The sequence below is a fragment of the Periophthalmus magnuspinnatus genome, chromosome 18 (genome assembly GCF_009829125.3).
Source record: "Periophthalmus magnuspinnatus isolate fPerMag1 chromosome 18, fPerMag1.2.pri, whole genome shotgun sequence".
NCBI classification, from domain to species: Eukaryota; Metazoa; Chordata; class Actinopteri; order Gobiiformes; family Gobiidae; genus Periophthalmus; species Periophthalmus magnuspinnatus.
The window spans coordinates 15776264-15793551 of record NC_047143.1 but is presented as its reverse complement, the minus strand read 5'-3'; the positions used below and the strand labels follow the sequence as shown (position 1 = coordinate 15793551).

Genomic DNA, 17288 nt, shown 5'->3' with positions numbered 1-17288 from the left:
CACTGCTGTCATTTCGAGATGATTCTAAGCAGTGGGAAGTCAAGGTGTAGCAATCAGAAGATTGTCCTCGCCGAGTAGTCAAGTGCACCTGAAGGGACTATTTTCTTGACAGGCTCAGAAACAAGTAAAGAGATGGGAGGATGGAGGTGAGAAGTCAGGGAGGGCTTTTGATTTGTTAGCTTATTTCTAGTAGCATGGTTGATTTGCTAAGAGCAGTACTTCTGTAACTTACCATTTTCAGTTCAAGTGCAATTATCTGTAGTTGTTGCATTGTCATTTTTATTTGTAACTACAGAACAATTTACAGATAAGAAACTGTATTATACTTTTTTGTAATACAGTAAAAATAAAACTCCGTATAGCTCTATAGTAAAAAGCAGCTCTTGGGGATGCTGTGTGAATTCTGCATCCAATGCCTCATGTGAAAGTTCAGAACCTCCAGAATCCACTCACTGAGCTGCAGAAGCTGTACTTGTCATGATCCGCGCTGTTCCTATTCCTTGTTTTGTCTCCTGCCCTGTTCTTTCCCTCCCCCACCTGCCGGAGCTGGAGTTGGGCTGAGCTCCTGGCTCCTCCCGCGTGCACCTGCAGCTCGTCAGCGCAATTATCTCCACCTGCCGTGGATAAGAGAAGCCAGGACCAGACATTTGGTGCCAGATAGTCTGCGTGTCCATGTGAATACTCTAGCTTGCCTTGTCTTTTTGCAATTGTTGCTTTTAGTATTCTGCTCACTGGACTTTGTATGCCACCCTTCAGATCCTGTTCTCTGGACCATCTTGGCTCCTGTGCTCCTGGCTCCGCTCCAGCCCAGCCTCCCAGTCCTGGTACAGTCTTGTCTCATCTTGTTCCCCGTACCCTATGTCTCTGGACCCTGCTCGGCACCCTGCTTCCTGTCTTGGCTCTGGTCGCTCTGTCTCCGTCCCTGTACTCCACGTTCCCGGCTCCCGCTCTGCTTCCCGCCCTAGCGCTCCCTGCACTGTCAGCTCCGCGGCACCGCCTGCTTCGCCCCTGGGCCCTGGCCCGCACCCCGTCTCCGGTTCCCCGCCAGATCAACTCTTATTATTGAACTCTTATTCACTACTTGTAAATAAACTCTGTAAACCTTCCCTGAGTCCTGCATTATTTGGTCCGATTTGCCTGCCATTACGACAGTACCAGCACTGATTCATGATTAGCTACAGTGAAGATGTATAGAGTTTAATTATAACATGTTTTATTGTCAGTGAATCAGGAAGTGCACTGTTAGCATGCTAGCTGTTAGCATTTTACTTTGAAAATTCAGTGCTTTGAGATTTAGAAAAGTACTTAAACTCATAGCAGTGTGGCTATCAGAAGATTGTCATCGCCAAGTAGTCAAGTGCATCTGAACATGTTTTGTCAGTGAACTGGGAATTACACTGTTAGCATGCTAGTATTTATTTTATTTTTTTTAGCATTATTAGCATTCTGGCCCCTAAAAATGGGGGAAAGTGCTCATTACCTGTGCACCGGGGGCTAGCAACTTGTAAACCGGGACCCATCGATGGAATGGCGACTGTCAGTACAACAGTGCACAGGGAGCCAGTAACAACACGCCCACCTGTGTCTAGGGGCTCTGCAGGTGGGCCCACTGACATGGTCAAACAGAAGAAGCCAATACAAACAGCTCCACTGGTCATTAGGTATGTACTTTTTACTATTGTGAAAAGTACATACCTAATGAAAAAGAAAGCGATCTTTAGAAAATACAAGCACAACTTTTTCCAGACTCTAAATCATGCCCGAATACTGTGGTGCCCTAAATCTAAACCTAAAGGGTTGTTAGGAGGTCACATAAACATCCGAAGCCTTATACCTAAATGCGACCAAATTCAACATCTCCTGAATGAATCAAATATAGACTTTTTGTGCCTAACTGAATCCTGGTTACATTCAAACACTCCAATGGCAGGGTTGAATGTTCCAGGATATAACATCTTCAGACGGACAGGCCAGAGGGTAGAGGCGGAGTGTGATGTTTTACATAAGGGAACACCTAAAATGTAACCAAATAAATTGGACGTCCCCTAATAATTTAGAATGTCTTGGGATTAATATAAGCCTCTCTGCACAAATGTCTCTCACACTGATTGGAATATATAGGCCCCCATCAAGTTTAAATGTATTTTATGAGGAATTAGAGGCTATTCTTAAAGAGTGCACCTGGAAAAGGGAAATAATTTTACTTGGTGATTTTAACATAAATTGGCTTGATAAAGCAAACTGCAAAAAGCTCAAATCTATTGCAAATAGTCATGACCTAACTCAACTTATACAAGGGCCAACTAGGATAAGTAAAACTACCAAAACATGTATCGATTTAGCATTTTCTAATAAACAGGACAGAATTTATAAAACCTATAACATGATCACTGGGCTGTCAGACCATAATTTAATTCTTTTGGCAAGAAAATTATCAAAAAACAGACATGTTCGTCCTTTTATTAAACCAGCAGAACAGTTAAAAATTCCCAAAAGTTAAATGAACAATTTAGAAAAAGCAATGTGTGAAATAAATTGGGATGAGCACTTGACCATTTGACATGACCATTTGACATGACCATTTAGACGAAAACTGTAAAGTATTTACTAATGTAATTCAAGAGACAATGCATGCATTTCAGAGAAAAATTAAAGTTAGACCCCAGAAAAAACATCTTCCTTGGTTAAACGAAGGAATTTGGGCACTAATGAAACAGCGCGATCGCACACTTAAGACATTCATGAAAACCAAATTAACTATAGATAGACACATTTTTGCTTCACTTAGAAATAAAGTTACAGCTGAAATCAGATATGCCAAGGCAAATTTCTTTATTAACGCTATAAAAAATGCCAAATGTAATATAAAAGAAGTAATACACATAAGGAAACTCACTGGACATTTCGCATCAAATAACATCAGTGAAATAAAAGTAAACAACAAACTGTCCAGTGATCCATCAATAATGGCAAATGCTTTCAATATATATTTCTTGAACTCTGTTGAGAACCTGACACCAGAGGGACATCCTTGCGCAGATAGCTGTACTAAAATGCCTGACAACATCAACGAACCAGCATTTGGACTGAACCCCGTATCACATGTACAGATCGAAAGGATAATCGGTGGCCTAAAAAATTCAAAAGCCAATGATGCATTTGGACTGAGCACAATGTTTATTAAAACTCATAAACACTCGTATCGCCTATTACCCGTATTATAAATGAATCAATAAATTCAAGTACTTTCCCAGATTTTTGGAAGATATCAGCAATCACACCTATCTTCAAATCTGGAGACCCTATCGAAACAAGTAACTACAGACCCATAAGCATCCTGCCCACAGTATCCAAAATACTGGAAAAGTGTGTAACAGAACAACTTATAAGACATTTAAACTATAGCTCGTCTAATCTACATGAAATGCAATTTGGTTTCAGAAAACACTACTCTACAGAAACAGCCATATGCTTTCTTTTGGAAAAATTAAAACTGAACATTGACAGAGGAGGCGTTATTGGAGCAGTGTTCCTCGGCCTCAAGAAAGCGTTCGATACGGTCAATTGTCAAATTCTGCTGGATAAATTATCTTATTTTAACCTATCCTCAAGCACTGTGCAATGGATGAAATCATATTTTAACACACAGAAGACAATTTGTTAGAGTGAATAACTCAGCATCTGCAACCTGTAAAAAACAGCTTGGCCTTCCTCAAGGCTCAGCTCTATCTCCGTTATCATTTTGCCTCTACATTAATGACTTTCCACACAGTTGCCCATCCAATGTACAGTGTCAGTTATTATTTATGTTCATGCAAAAAAATAAAACTCTTGGGGCTCAGGAACTAACATCTGCCATGAACAAGGTTTCAGAATGGTTACAGAGGTCACAACTGTTATTGAATGTATCTAAAACGGTTTGTATGTTCTTTTCTAAGAATGCCGTTTATGATGATAATCCTCCTGTATTGATAAATGGAACAATAATTGAAACTGTTAATGAATTTAAATATAAGTATAATATAAGAGTAATAATTGACTCAAAACTTAATTTCAAACAGCATGTCAAAAAATAGTTAACAAAATGAAATTTAATCTGTCAAATTTTAGACATATTAGAGCTAGTTTAACACTGGATGCTTCTAAACTATACTTTAATGCAATGATTGTCCCTCATATGATGTACTGTATGACAAGCCGGACTTCAGCATGTAAGACCACTCTGAAACCTGTTGAAATGGTTTATAAACAGGCCCTAAAAATTTTAGACAAAAAAACAAAGTCACATCATCATTGTTTAATTCTAAAACAACATAAAATATTAGGTTATGACAATATGATCAAACTGGCAGACTGCACACTTGTGTATAAGATTCTGCACGGGTTGGCTCCTACAGTTCTGCAAGAGTTTGTCAAAAAACATCAAATTAGATCTACAAGAGCAGGTTCCAGAGGTGACTGTATGATTCCATCTAGAAAAAGCACTTTTGGACAGAATGTTTTCTCTTTTCGAGCTTCACAAACTTGGAATACTATCCCAGTAACAATACGTGAGCTGCCCACTCTCAGCTCATTTTCAGAACAACTCAAGACATGGCTGTTAGACAATCAAACTTGTCCACATAATCACTAACTTGAATGGATTTTAGTGGTAATGCTGTGTTTTTGTCTGCACAAGACATTATTGTACATGTACTGTATATAGAATTGTAATGTAAGTTGTATAGTATTGAAATTTAGTTTCTCATGAATGCATAATGTTTAGCTTATTAAGGTGTAGGCTGTGATTATAGGTAGATGTGGTGTATGAGTGGACTGTATTGTGAATGTATGTACTGTAAGTTTGTGAGAGATCTGGTGATCTGAGGGCAGTGGTCTATGGATGAGTTTTAAGATATGAAAGAGGGTTTGTATTTTGTACTTTGTATTTTGTACGTATTGTTTTTATAAGCTGTGGTGTGGCTGGGTGTTTTTTGTTTCTAGCAAGGGACAAAGGATGAAAATTAGCACTGGCTATAATCCTGCATATTTACAGGTGTGGGATTCGTTCCCCATGCCTCTGTTCTTAATATGCATTGTCCCTTCATTAAATAATAAACAAATAAACAAACAAACATTAAACTATTGTTTTTATACGGCTTGTCTATTAAATGAAGAGCTTTCATTGTTTTTATTTTGCTGAAGTTACTGTCTTGAAGCATATTGAAATACACTTGACAACACAGTTAAACATGTTTTTTCCCCCTTTTGTGACATAGAAGGCTAAGGTGCCAAAAAAAATTTAGAAACTGTGAATAACACCTAATTAATGCACGTTATTCCGAGAATCTATAATTTTTCATATAACTAAAAGCTAAACATGTGCAAATTAATTTTAATGCATCTAGTCTTGGCCTTTTCTAAAACATTTTATTCTTACATAACAAACCCTCCAGCATGTAATGCATTGTCAATCAAATAACTTTTATGGACCACTTTCCTTCAAGAAAAACTGCACAAAGTCTACATTAAAAGGGTTTTCTCATTTGAATGGATGGGAGCTGGCATGCACTCCGAGGACCTTACCATTCTAATGACATTTTAAGGGACAGAATGAGGATGGCAAAGGAATAGTTATAAAGCTTTGCAAGAAGTAGTTTGTATTCTTGCATGTTATGCACCTTTAGGTCATTATAGATTTTCTAAAAGCCTCCTATAGGCAGGAAAAAATTTGCCTTTCTTGTTATGAGACTTGAAAAATGCATTGGGTTTCTCCATATCAAATACATAAATAAATAAACAAAATTAATGAGTAATCATTTATTTTTAGACAAGGTTTGGCCTTTGTATCAGTTATGGAATTACCCTATGTGTCTCTTGTCCAAATCAGGAAGTAAAATGATAAACCTGACTAAAATTATAATGTTAAAACAAATAGAAAAAAAAGTACACAAGATTTTTTTTTGTAAAATCTTAAAAATAACTATGTTAACTGTTATAGTAAAATGAGTGGGCTGGTCTAACTTGCCATATGTACTTAAAGGAAATCTTACACACATACACATTACACACATGCCGATTCTCACCATTCAACTGTTTTCTATTTTTCGAGATTATAATCCAAAATTACCCACAAATCAACCACAAAGCAACATGCAGTTTATATCAGTATCAGTAGTATGGTTGTCCTTACCTTTGAGGTCCAGGTTGCGTGCCCCGTTGGAGTGCTGTGTGACGGTGCGCGAGTCGATCTTTAGAGTGTGCACATTATTAGCATCCCGGGACACCACCACGTTGTGCCACTGGTTGTCGTTCAGAGGCTTGTCTGAGTTGCCCTTCATCAGAGATGGACCATTACCCAGGTCAAAGACATAGTGGACGTAACTACGGAGACAAAATGATAACTTGTTTTTGTGGTAAACTGAAAGGTACTTAGTTTGGTAAACCCGTTTAGTAATTGTACAGGTGTAGTTGTACATGTTAGAATGTTGTGACCACATCAAAAACATAATTGGAGTAAAATTGTGTTTCTTTCGCACATCCAAAGCTCGAAATGCTCTTTTCCACCTTAGTACTTCCAGGGCTGAAATCATCCTAATGATTTTAGTGAAGTTGTATGGAGTACTTCCTGTCTTACCACATGACATTACAAGATGGAACAGAATGTTTTCAGTTTGAGAGAGGAATACAGCCAAATATGCAGGGTTTGTGTGTTAACCCTTTGTACCTCTGTGTAAATAATAGCTATAGTTATAATCTACTATTCATTATTTCATGTCGCACCATATTCTGGTGGTCCTGGTTTCTGATTCTGATCTGTGTTATTAAAAAAAAAAGGAAAAAAAAAACAAATCCAGACATATTATCACTCTGAGGCTTCTACTTTTTACTCTGTGCAAAGTTGTAGATTGGCCAACATATGGTCTATAAATGTGCATGTTTAATATGTTTGTAGACAGAGTTTTTAAATAAATGTTTAGATTTTGTTATTGGCTAGAGGCAGCTGAGATGAAGTCATTCTGCCCCATGTGAATGGGAAGTGAATGTTAATGTGGTTGGCTATATAGCACTTAGCAAGATGCACATAGAGCTATTATTACAAGACAGCCAGCTATTGAAGTGATAAAACCTAGTTATTACCGGTACCTTTGATTAATGCAGTGCTTTTGAGGAACAGTGCACACCACAAATACTTTAAGAAAAATTGAAAATGGTATCTTTACTTGTCCTCATTTAAAGGAACTGTACATAGCCTGTACTCCTACATGTTTTTAAAAAGGTACTGCAATTACAAGTGAACCCGGTTACCAGTGCCTTAGCCTGCATATAGAGGACACATACAAATGTGAGCTGCAGAAGCTGTACTAGCAGTGATTCATGATTGGCTACAGTGAAGATGTATAGAGTTTAAAAACACAGTGGAGCACTTCCTGTATTACCACATGACATCACAAGATAGAACAGAGTGTTTTCTGTTTGAAAGAAGACACAAACCCTGTCTAAATATCCAGGGTTTGTATGTTAAATGTGTGAATGAAACAAACCACAACTTAAGACATTATAACATAGATCAGAAAATAGAGGAATATGGGCCCTTTAAAATCTGCTCCCCAGGCGCTGCATTGTAAATCCCCTTTACTGATAGTGTGAGACGCTGTTTGAAGGATGGATCAAAAACAAAAACCTGCTAATTATAGACAAAAGGGTTTATTGCTGCTCATACTTCTAATTACCTGTTACAAATACAGAAATTTACAGGCCTCTTTTTCTTACTAAACTCCTTCTTTTCCTCTCTCCATTAGACTGCGTGCACTAATCACTGAGGAGCACTTTAGACCTCCAAGTGTGTGGTGCCATCATAAAGGTGCTGATGACAAGTCTCAGTCAAAACGCTCTCAGCTCCGGCTCTGTCGTGTCGAGTGATTGAGCATTACACCACAGTTCATTTTCAACTGTTCTGTTACCAGATTTCAGAGAGCTTTCACATATTTTTTCAACAGTGTGTTTCTAGGAAGCATGGGTAATATGGGATTTGAAGTGCAGAGGTGGGTAGGAGTAGCATTACCAATATTTACAGTTATATTTGTTTCATTAAGTTTTATATTCTTTTTTGTATTGTTGTACTTTTAATGATGCACTATTTAATGTTTCTTGTGGGAGGGTCTGACACCTACTAATCTCTCTATGGAGAATGCTCATTGCTTTGCCTGGAAGGTTCCACTGCATGGCTTTAAAACTGTCATACATTTATTTAATTGCAGGTGGGTTTTTTTGCTAAAAAAAAACAAACTTGAAGTACTTCACCTAAGATGTTATTGCTTTATCTGGAATGTTCAGCAGTATAGCACTAACTATCTCCGTGACAAAAAACCTTCTGCCAGAAAAAAATGCATAGTGCATTCTTTTACTTTTTGCAGTTTGTAATTGTGTAATACGAGTTAAATGGATTAAATGGCTTGTTATAGTAGTTTTGTTTTTTAGGATTGCAGTATCAAAAAGTTGCCAATGTCTTGAAGTAACAAAAAATTGAATTGTGATTTGCACTAAAACATTGATCAGATGTTACTTAGGGTAGTATTTGTTTACTACTTTTCTTTTTATATTTACTTTTTAAATATAAGTTTCTGGATATGGCATATCACCTGCATGATTCCATGGAAACCATACTTCAGAACATTCTGCATGGAGATAGATACATTTTATGCCATACTATTGCCAAAGGAACATTTCCATAGAAACAAGGAGGAGAAGGTACAGGCTAAAGAAGAGTCAGGTTTATGGAGATGCAAGCCCACTCAGAGTAAGAATGCATATTTTCCAGTGTGATAAAAATAGCAAAATTATATATATATATATATATATATATATATATATATATATATATATATATATATATATATATATATATATATATATATATATATATATATATATATATATATATATATATATATATATATATATAATTTTGCTATTTTGCCTGATGTTTTACGTCATAATTCATGCTGTAAAAATTTCAATGTGTTTTGTTATCTGTTTCAGCCTAGCAAAGAAGCTTTCCAAGAACTTTGTCTTCTCCGGATGACTTTGTACATATAAGGACTGTTAACTGTGCCAAAATGAGTCATCCGAGGTTGTTTTGAGAGAAAAGTAGTTGGGATGACTCATACCACAAAATTATTGCAATGAAATATGGACACTCTTCTATAGACACTTTTCAATAAATATGAAAGAGTAAAGGAATATATATATATATATATATATATATATATATACATACACACACACACACACACACACCACGTATGCAGATGAAAACTAGCTGTTTAGCTATAATCTGGTGCAGATCATCTCTGTTTTATGAGCATAATGTCTCTGTACATTGTCCCTTCTAATAAATAAAGACTAACCTAACGTATATATGTATTGATCCCCCTGGAACTTTTCAAATTTGTCAAGTCACATTTTTAAATATGCATTTTATGTGAATAAGTCACACAAAATGGTACATAAGTGTGAAGAATACAGACAATTATACATCATTTCCAGATAAAAACAAAAAACAAAAAAAACAAAACTGAAAAGTACAGCATGCAAAAGTATTCAGCTCCCCTAAATCAATACTTTGTGGAATCCTTTTGCTGCAATTATATTTTTTTTTTTTTTTTTTTTTTTTTTTTTTTTTTTTTTTTTTTTTTTATTTTGAAGAACACCCAGTGACATAGAAACACATACAATATTTACAGCTTACTATTTACAGAGAAAGTTGTGTTGATGTGTAAAAGTGTTAGGGGGGGGGGGAGTACAGTACGGTACCTGCATTATTCTGTCTTGGTTGGTTTTCTTTGTAAGTATGCGTGTGTGTGTGTGTGTGTGGGGGGGGGGGGGGGTGTATGAGTGTGTGTGCGGAGATAAAGAAGTAATACTAATAATATTAATAATAAAAGTAAAGATAACGATAACAGGTTTTATTATTGCTGTCATACTCAGTGTTGGTCAATATTGCTCTATGTTAGTTTTGTGGTCCTAATGGTGGTATTGGTTATTTAGATTTAAATGTAAAATGTGTGTGCATGCGTGTCCTGTACAATGCATTAAAAGAGGCAAGGTTTTGGTGAGCCCGCACTCAAGGGGCAGTACCCCCTAGCAACGCGCCCATTCCTTGCTAACCCTAATCTTTTTATGTATTTGTTGTCAATTATTATTATTATTGATTAATAATTAATTTATTATGATTAATAATTGTTATTATTGTGTATATATATATATATATATATATATATATATATATATATATATATATATATATATATATATATATATACATATATATATATATATATGTGTGTGTATATTTAAATTATTATTTAATAATTCATGTTCTTTATTTTAATATTTAATATGTGTGTTTATATTCATCCATTTATTTATCTCCATCAGAACCACAAATTAATTCAATAAATAAATTAGTTAATGAATAAGGCAATAATAATGACAATAATAGTAGTGACAGCAACAATAGAAACGTGTACATACAATGAAAACAATAACACAACAATAATAGTGATATACAGCAATAGTGGTGGTATGATTGCAATTATTGTAATAAAGTTTACATAATGTCGTGTGTGTGTGTGTATGTGTGTGTGTGTCTTTGTAGGAATGGGGGGGTGTATAGGAGTGTGCGTGGCATTCTCATAATTACTATGTTAATGGTGTTGTAATAGTCTATTGGTGGAGTTTATGTTGTTGATATTGATGACTGATTGAAAACAATATTGAAGTGGTTTATGAATGGTGTCCAGGTTTCCATGAAAGACGGTATGTCATCCTCAAAGTATGCTGTCATTTGAGAGGTTGAAATGTGATGGATGAGTGAGTTAGACCAGTGTTTGATGTTTATTGACTGTTTTGATTTCCAGTTTTGTAGAATTATTTTCTTGGCGATAGTTAGAGATGTCAACAAACTGTTTTTATATTTAGGTGGTATGGTGAAAGTTGTAATAATGCCAAGTAAACATAGGGATGGGGAGGGAGGAATTCTGCAGCTCAGGATGTCTGTGAGTTTGTGTGTAACTGTGTTCCAAAAACCCTGAACTGGTGAACATTCCCAGAGTGCATGTAAATAAGTGTCTGTGACTCCCATGGTGCATTGTGAACAGGTGTCTGTGTCTGTTAGTCCCATTTTGAATTTCTTGTATTGGGTGATGTGTGTCCTGTGGATAACTTTGTATTGGATAAGTTGTAGATTAGTGTTGGATGTCATTGAGAATGTATTTTTGCAAATTTCTGTCCAGAGTTCGTATGTAGGTGGTGTATCTATATCTGTGTTCCATTTGAGTTGTGGTGCATGTATTATATTGTCTGAATGGATAAGTTTGTATAGTTTGGAAATGAGTTTCTTTGGTTTCTTGATATTCTTTATGTTTTCTAATAGTTGAGGGGGATCCAGGGTATTATTAGTTATATTAATCTTGCTTTGGATAATGGATTTGATTTGTAAGTATTGAAAGCGATTATTGTTGTTGATTTCGAACTGTTCCATAAGTTGTCTAAATGTTATGAATTTATTGTTGTGGAATAAGTGGTGAAGGTGAGTGATGCCTTTTTGTTCCCATGTGCGATAGTGAAGTGGGGTACTATTCATGTGAAAGTCAGGGTTGTGCCAGATGGGGGTGTATTTACAAGGTGCCGTGGAAGAATTAGTTAATTTTAAGGCTTTCCACCAGGCTGTCAGAGTTGTTGAAATGACTGTGTTCTTGAAGCAGTTATGTTTTTTGAGAGTAGTATTCATTGAGGGTATGTCTGCCAAAGAAAGATTTTTTAAATATGACTGTTCCAAAGAAATCCATGTGTTATTATTGTATGTTTGTCCTGTCCACTTAACTAGATATTGTAGTTGATTTGCCAAGTGATAGTGGATGAAATTTGGTGCTTCGAGGCCGCCTTGTGCTTTGTTTTTTTGTAATGTTGAGAGTTTGATTTTTGCTTTTTTGTTCTTCCAATAAAAGTGTATCATTAATGAGTCTAGTGTCTGAAACCATTTGTCCGGAGGTGTAGCTGGGATGTTTGCAAATAGGTAATTCAGTTTGGGGAGGATTTTCATTTTTACTGATGCTATTCGTCCTATTAGTGAAAGTGGTAAGTTTGTCCATCGTTCAAGGTCGTTTTCTATTGTTTTAAGCAGAGGGTTATGATTAAGTGAGAACAACTCTGACAGCCTGGGGGAAATGTTAATGCCTAAATACTTAATGTTACCTGTGTGCATACCAGGGAATGAATCCTGAGCTGCAGAACTTCCTCCTTCATCTGAGAGAGGGAGTATTGTTGATTTGTTCCAGTTGATAGTGTAGTCTGATATGGATGAGAATGTATTTATAATTTTGAAAGTTTCGTGTAATGATTGCTGTGGTTTTTGTAGGTACAGTAGAATATCATCTGCATATAGGCTGATTTTATTATGTGTGTCCGAGACGTATATTCCTTGTATGCTGTTATTTTGGCGTATTGCTACTGCAAGCGGTTCAATGAATAAGGCGAACAGCGAGGGAGAGAGCGGGCATCCTTGTCTAGTGCCCCTGTGCAGTGTGAACGAAGGTGAGGTGATACCATTAGTTGTGACTGTGGCTCTAGGTGAGGTATAGAGTGTCTTAATCCAGTGGATAAATGACTCCCCGAAGCCAAATTGATGGAGTGTGTGGAAAAGAAATGTCCAGTTTACCTTATCAAAAGCTTTTTCTGCATCTAATGAGGTTATGATTGTCCTGATATTTGATTGTTGAGCGATATTGATGAGGTTGAATAATCTACGAAGGTTGTCTGAAGAGTTTCTATTTTTGATAAATCCTGTTTGGTCGGGGTGAATTAATAGTGGTGTAACTTTTTCTAGCCGGAGGGCAAGTGCTTTTGTAATGATTTTTAAATCTGTATTAAGTAATGAAAGAGGTCTATAGCTGGTGGGTTGGGTTGGGTCTTTGTCTGGTTTAAGTAATATTGTTATGGCTGCTGTATTCATATGAAGAGGGATTTGAGATGTATTTTTTATTTCAGTCACTGTCCGGTTGAAAAGTGGTGATAGTAAATTCCAAAAGTGCTTATAAAATTCAGGGGGGTATCCGTCGGGACCGGGGGCTTTGTTGTTGGGCATCTGAAGGAGGGCTTTATGGAGATCTTGCAGTGATAATGGTGCATCTAAGAATTCAGCCATATCGGAGGGTAATTGTGGTAGGTTTATGTTTTGGAAAAATGATTTAATTGCTGTTGGATTGGATTCTTTTTCTGATGAATATAAGTTCTTGTAGAACATACGGAATGTGTTATTAATTTCTTGTGGATCATGAGTGATTTGATTTTCAAAGGTCTGTATTGATGGAATTATTGATTTGTCTTTTTTTCTTTGAAGTAAGTTTGCAAGATATTTACCAGATATATTATGTTTTTCAATAAGTTCATATTGGAGTTGTTGCATAATAAAGTTGTTTTTTTCCTGTAAAATTTTGTCTAGTTGTAGTTGTGTGTTTCTCAATTCAGGCATATTTCCGTTTTCTGTCAATGTTATTATCTTTTGATGTAATTGTTGTTCTAATTCTATTTGTTTTTTCTTTTTGTAGGTTGAATATGAAATAATTTTCCCTCTTAAATATGCTTTACCGGTTTCCCAGAGTGTTATTGCAGTGGTCTCCGGGGAGTCATTCAGTTCCATGAAGGATGCCCACTCCCTCTCTACCATCATATTGAATACTGAGTCTTTGAGTAGTGAAAGATTGAAGCGCCATCTCAAGGAAGGTTTGGTGTAGTAATGAAATTGTAGTGTTAGACTGACTGGTGCATGGTCACTAATTGAGATAGGATGAATTGTGGTTTCTTTTATATTAGACAAGAGAATATTGCTTATGAGGATATAGTCAATTCTTGAGGAAGAATGATGTACCGCAGAAGAGTGTGTGTATTGTTTTTTGTGTGGGTGTGACAATCTCCAACTATCGCCAAGTCCAAAGTCTGTCATGTATTGTTTTATTGTGTCTGTGGAATGCCAGTGTCTATTATGTCCTGCGATGTGTGAGCGGTCAAGGTTTGAATCCAGTACTGTGTTGAAGTCTCCAGCGATGATTATATTTGAAGCTTCGTTTAATTTTGAGAATATACAGTGAAAAAATGAGGGGTCGTCGGTGTTAGGTCCGTATATATTAACTATTGTAAATTTATTGTTGGACATGGTGCCATTGATGATGACATACCGTCCCTCAGGGTCAGTTATTGTCGAGAGATGGTTGAATATAAGTTTGTTGTGTATTAAGATTGATACTCCTCGTTGTCTGCTGTTGTATGTAGATGAATATATACTGTTAAATTCTTTAAATTGTAGTAGATCAAGATCTGAATTTGATAAGTGAGTTTCTTGTAGAAGGCATATGTCTGGTTTTAGTTTATGAAGTTCGCTGAAGATTTTTTTCTTTTTCGCCTGTGTGCGAATGCCACGCACATTCCAAGTGACAAATGTTAATGTGTTTGGTGTCTGTATGCACATGTGTTTGTGTTAGGTGTGCAAAACCAAGACAGAGCAGACAGTAAATGCATCATTTGAATGAACTGATAACAGGAAAAAAATGTTGAAACTTGAAAATAAGAAGTAGATATAAAATAAACAAAATTGGATAGGGGGTTGAGAAAAAGAAAGAAGAGGCATGGCAGTATATGTATGTCTGCAAGTGAGTGCGAGTGTAGGAGAGAGAAAGAGAATGAATAAAGATAAAAGGGAGAGTCATAGTCCAGAGCCATTGGATAGAGTTATTAACTGGGAGTGAGGAGACTAGTGCAGTTCTATATGTCTAAAGTAGTTAGTTGAGACCTGGGTTATATGAATCAGTTTTGTATATGAGAGAGCGAGCAAGAGAAAGAGGGAGAGAGTGCGCGTGTGCATGCGTGCGTGCGTGCGTGTGTATGTCCGTATGTCTGTGTCTGCGTGCGTGTGCGCGTGTCTGTGTATGCGTGGGGGGAAGAAGGGATGTATGCATGTGTGTCTGTAGGTTCTGTGTGTTGTTGAGTTATGGAGAGGTTACAGTATTGGAAAGTTTAGTAAAGCCAAGGGGTTATTTCTGTATTCCGGTATAGCTGTCCATTTATGTAAAGTTTGTCCGAAACAATGATTGCTTTCTTTCCTTGTTGAATCATGTCCTTGCGAATCGGATAAAGTTTTTGGCGGCGCTGCATTATTTCTTTTGGGTATTGTTCATTCAGTCCATAATTCGTTCCTTTCAGTTGTCTTCCTTGATTCTGTACGTGTTGTTTTTGTTTGTAATGCTCGAATTTGGCCACGATTGGCCGGGGTCGGTATGAGCATAATGTCTCTGTACATTGTCCCTTCTAATAAATAAAGACTAACCTAACGTATATATGTATTGATCCCCCTGGAACTTTTCAAATTTGTCAAGTCACATTTTTAAATATGCATTTTATGTGAATAAGTCACACAAAATGGTACATAAGTGTGAAGAATACAGACAATTATACATCATTTCCAGATAAAAACAAAAAACAAAAAAAACAAAACTGAAAAGTACAGCATGCAAAAGTATTCAGCTCCCCTAAATCAATACTTTGTGGAATCCTTTTGCTGCAATTATAGCTGCAAGTCTTTTGGGGTATGTCTCCACCAGCTTTCCATATCTACAGACTGAAATTTTTGCCCATTCTTCATGGCCCCAGTCTCAAGTCTTTTGCAGACTCCAACAGGTTTTCTTCCAAGATTGCCCTGTATTTACCTCCATCCATCTTCCCATCAACTCTGACCAGCTTCCCTGTTCAAGCTGAAGAAAAGCACCCCCACAGCATGATGCTGCCACCACCGTCTTTGACTGTGGGGGTGGTGTGTTCAGAGTGATGTGCAGTGTTAGTTTTCCTCCACACGTACTGTTTTGCTTTTAGGCCAAAAAGTTCGATTTTGGTCTCATCAGATCAGAGCACCTTCATAAGGATGGTTTTCAACAATGGTTTTCTTCTTGCCACTCTTCCAAAAAGACCAGATTTGTGTAGTACATGACTAATAGTTGTCCTGTGAACAGATTCCCCCACCTGAGCTGTGAATCTCTGCAGCTCTTCCAGAGTCACCATGGGCCTCCTGGCTGCTTCTCTAATGAGTGCTCTTCTTGTTCATTTTGTAAACTTTGGTGGACGGCCATGTCTGGGCAAGTGTGCAGTTGTGCCATACTCTTTCCATTTCCGGATGATGGATTGGACAGTTCTCCTTGAAATGTTCAACGCTTGTGATTTTTTTTTTTAGATCAATGTCCTGCTTTAAACTTCACATTTTTTTCTCTGACCTGTTTGGTGAACTTCTTTGACTTAATTTTGTGGTTTGCTCCCAATACTCTCTTAACAAACTTTGGTGCCCTTCACAGCACAGCTGCATTTACACTGAGACAAGATTACACACAGGTAGATTCTTTTTAGTCATTAGATCAACATTCAATCTTTCCAAAATCATCAAGCAACTTCTAAAAGCAATTGGTTGCATTCAAGAAAAATGGGGTTGAATACTTATGAACGCTGCAAGTTTTTATAAAAAAAAAACAAAATTGGAAATCTTGTAAAATACTTCGTTCCACTTCACACTTGTGTGCCATTTTGTGCTGTATATATACACTCACCAGGATTATTAGGAATACCTGTTCAATTTCTCCTTAATGCAATTATCTAATCCACCAATCACATGGCAGTTGCTTTAATGCATTTAGGGGTGTGGTCCTGGTCAAGACAATCTCCTGAACTCCAAACTGAATGTCAGAATGGGAAAGAAAGGTGATTTAAGCAATTTTGAGCGTGGCATGGTTGTTGGTGCCAGACGGGCCGGTCTGAGTATTTCACAATCTGCTCCGTTACTGGGATTTTCACGCACAACCATTTCTAGGGTTTACAAAGAATGGTGTGAAAAGGGAAAAACATCCAGTATGCAGCAGTCCTGTGGGCGAAAATGCCTTGTTGATGGTAGAGGTCATAGGAGAATGGGCCGAGTGATTAAAGCTGATAGAAGAGCAACGTTGACTGAAATAACCACTCGTTACAACCGAGGAATGCAACAAAGCATTTGTGAAGCCACAACACGCACAACCTTGAGGCGGATGGGCTACAACAGCAAAAGACCCCCCCGGGTACCACTCATCTCCACTACAAATAGGAAAAAGAGGCTACAATTTGCACGACCTCACCAAAATTGGACAATTGAAGACTGGAAAAATGTTGCCTGGTCTGATGAGTCTCAATTTCTGTTGAGACATTCAAATGGTAGAGTTAGAATTTGGCATAAACAGAAT

The 17288-nt window shown here is 36.9% G+C and overlaps 1 protein-coding gene across 8 annotated transcripts in view; it reads right to left on the bottom strand.

The window, feature by feature from the left end:
- The window catches only part of nrxn2b (neurexin 2b), a 1142582-nt gene that overhangs the window by 573485 nt on the left and 551809 nt on the right, over positions 1–17288 (bottom strand). For all 8 annotated transcript variants that reach the window (XM_055228872.1, XM_055228867.1, XM_055228869.1 and 5 more), the window contains one exon: positions 6173–6363. In XM_055228872.1, coding sequence (XP_055084847.1) covers positions 6173–6363 — 191 coding nt within the window. The remainder of the gene's footprint in view (positions 1–6172; positions 6364–17288) is intronic.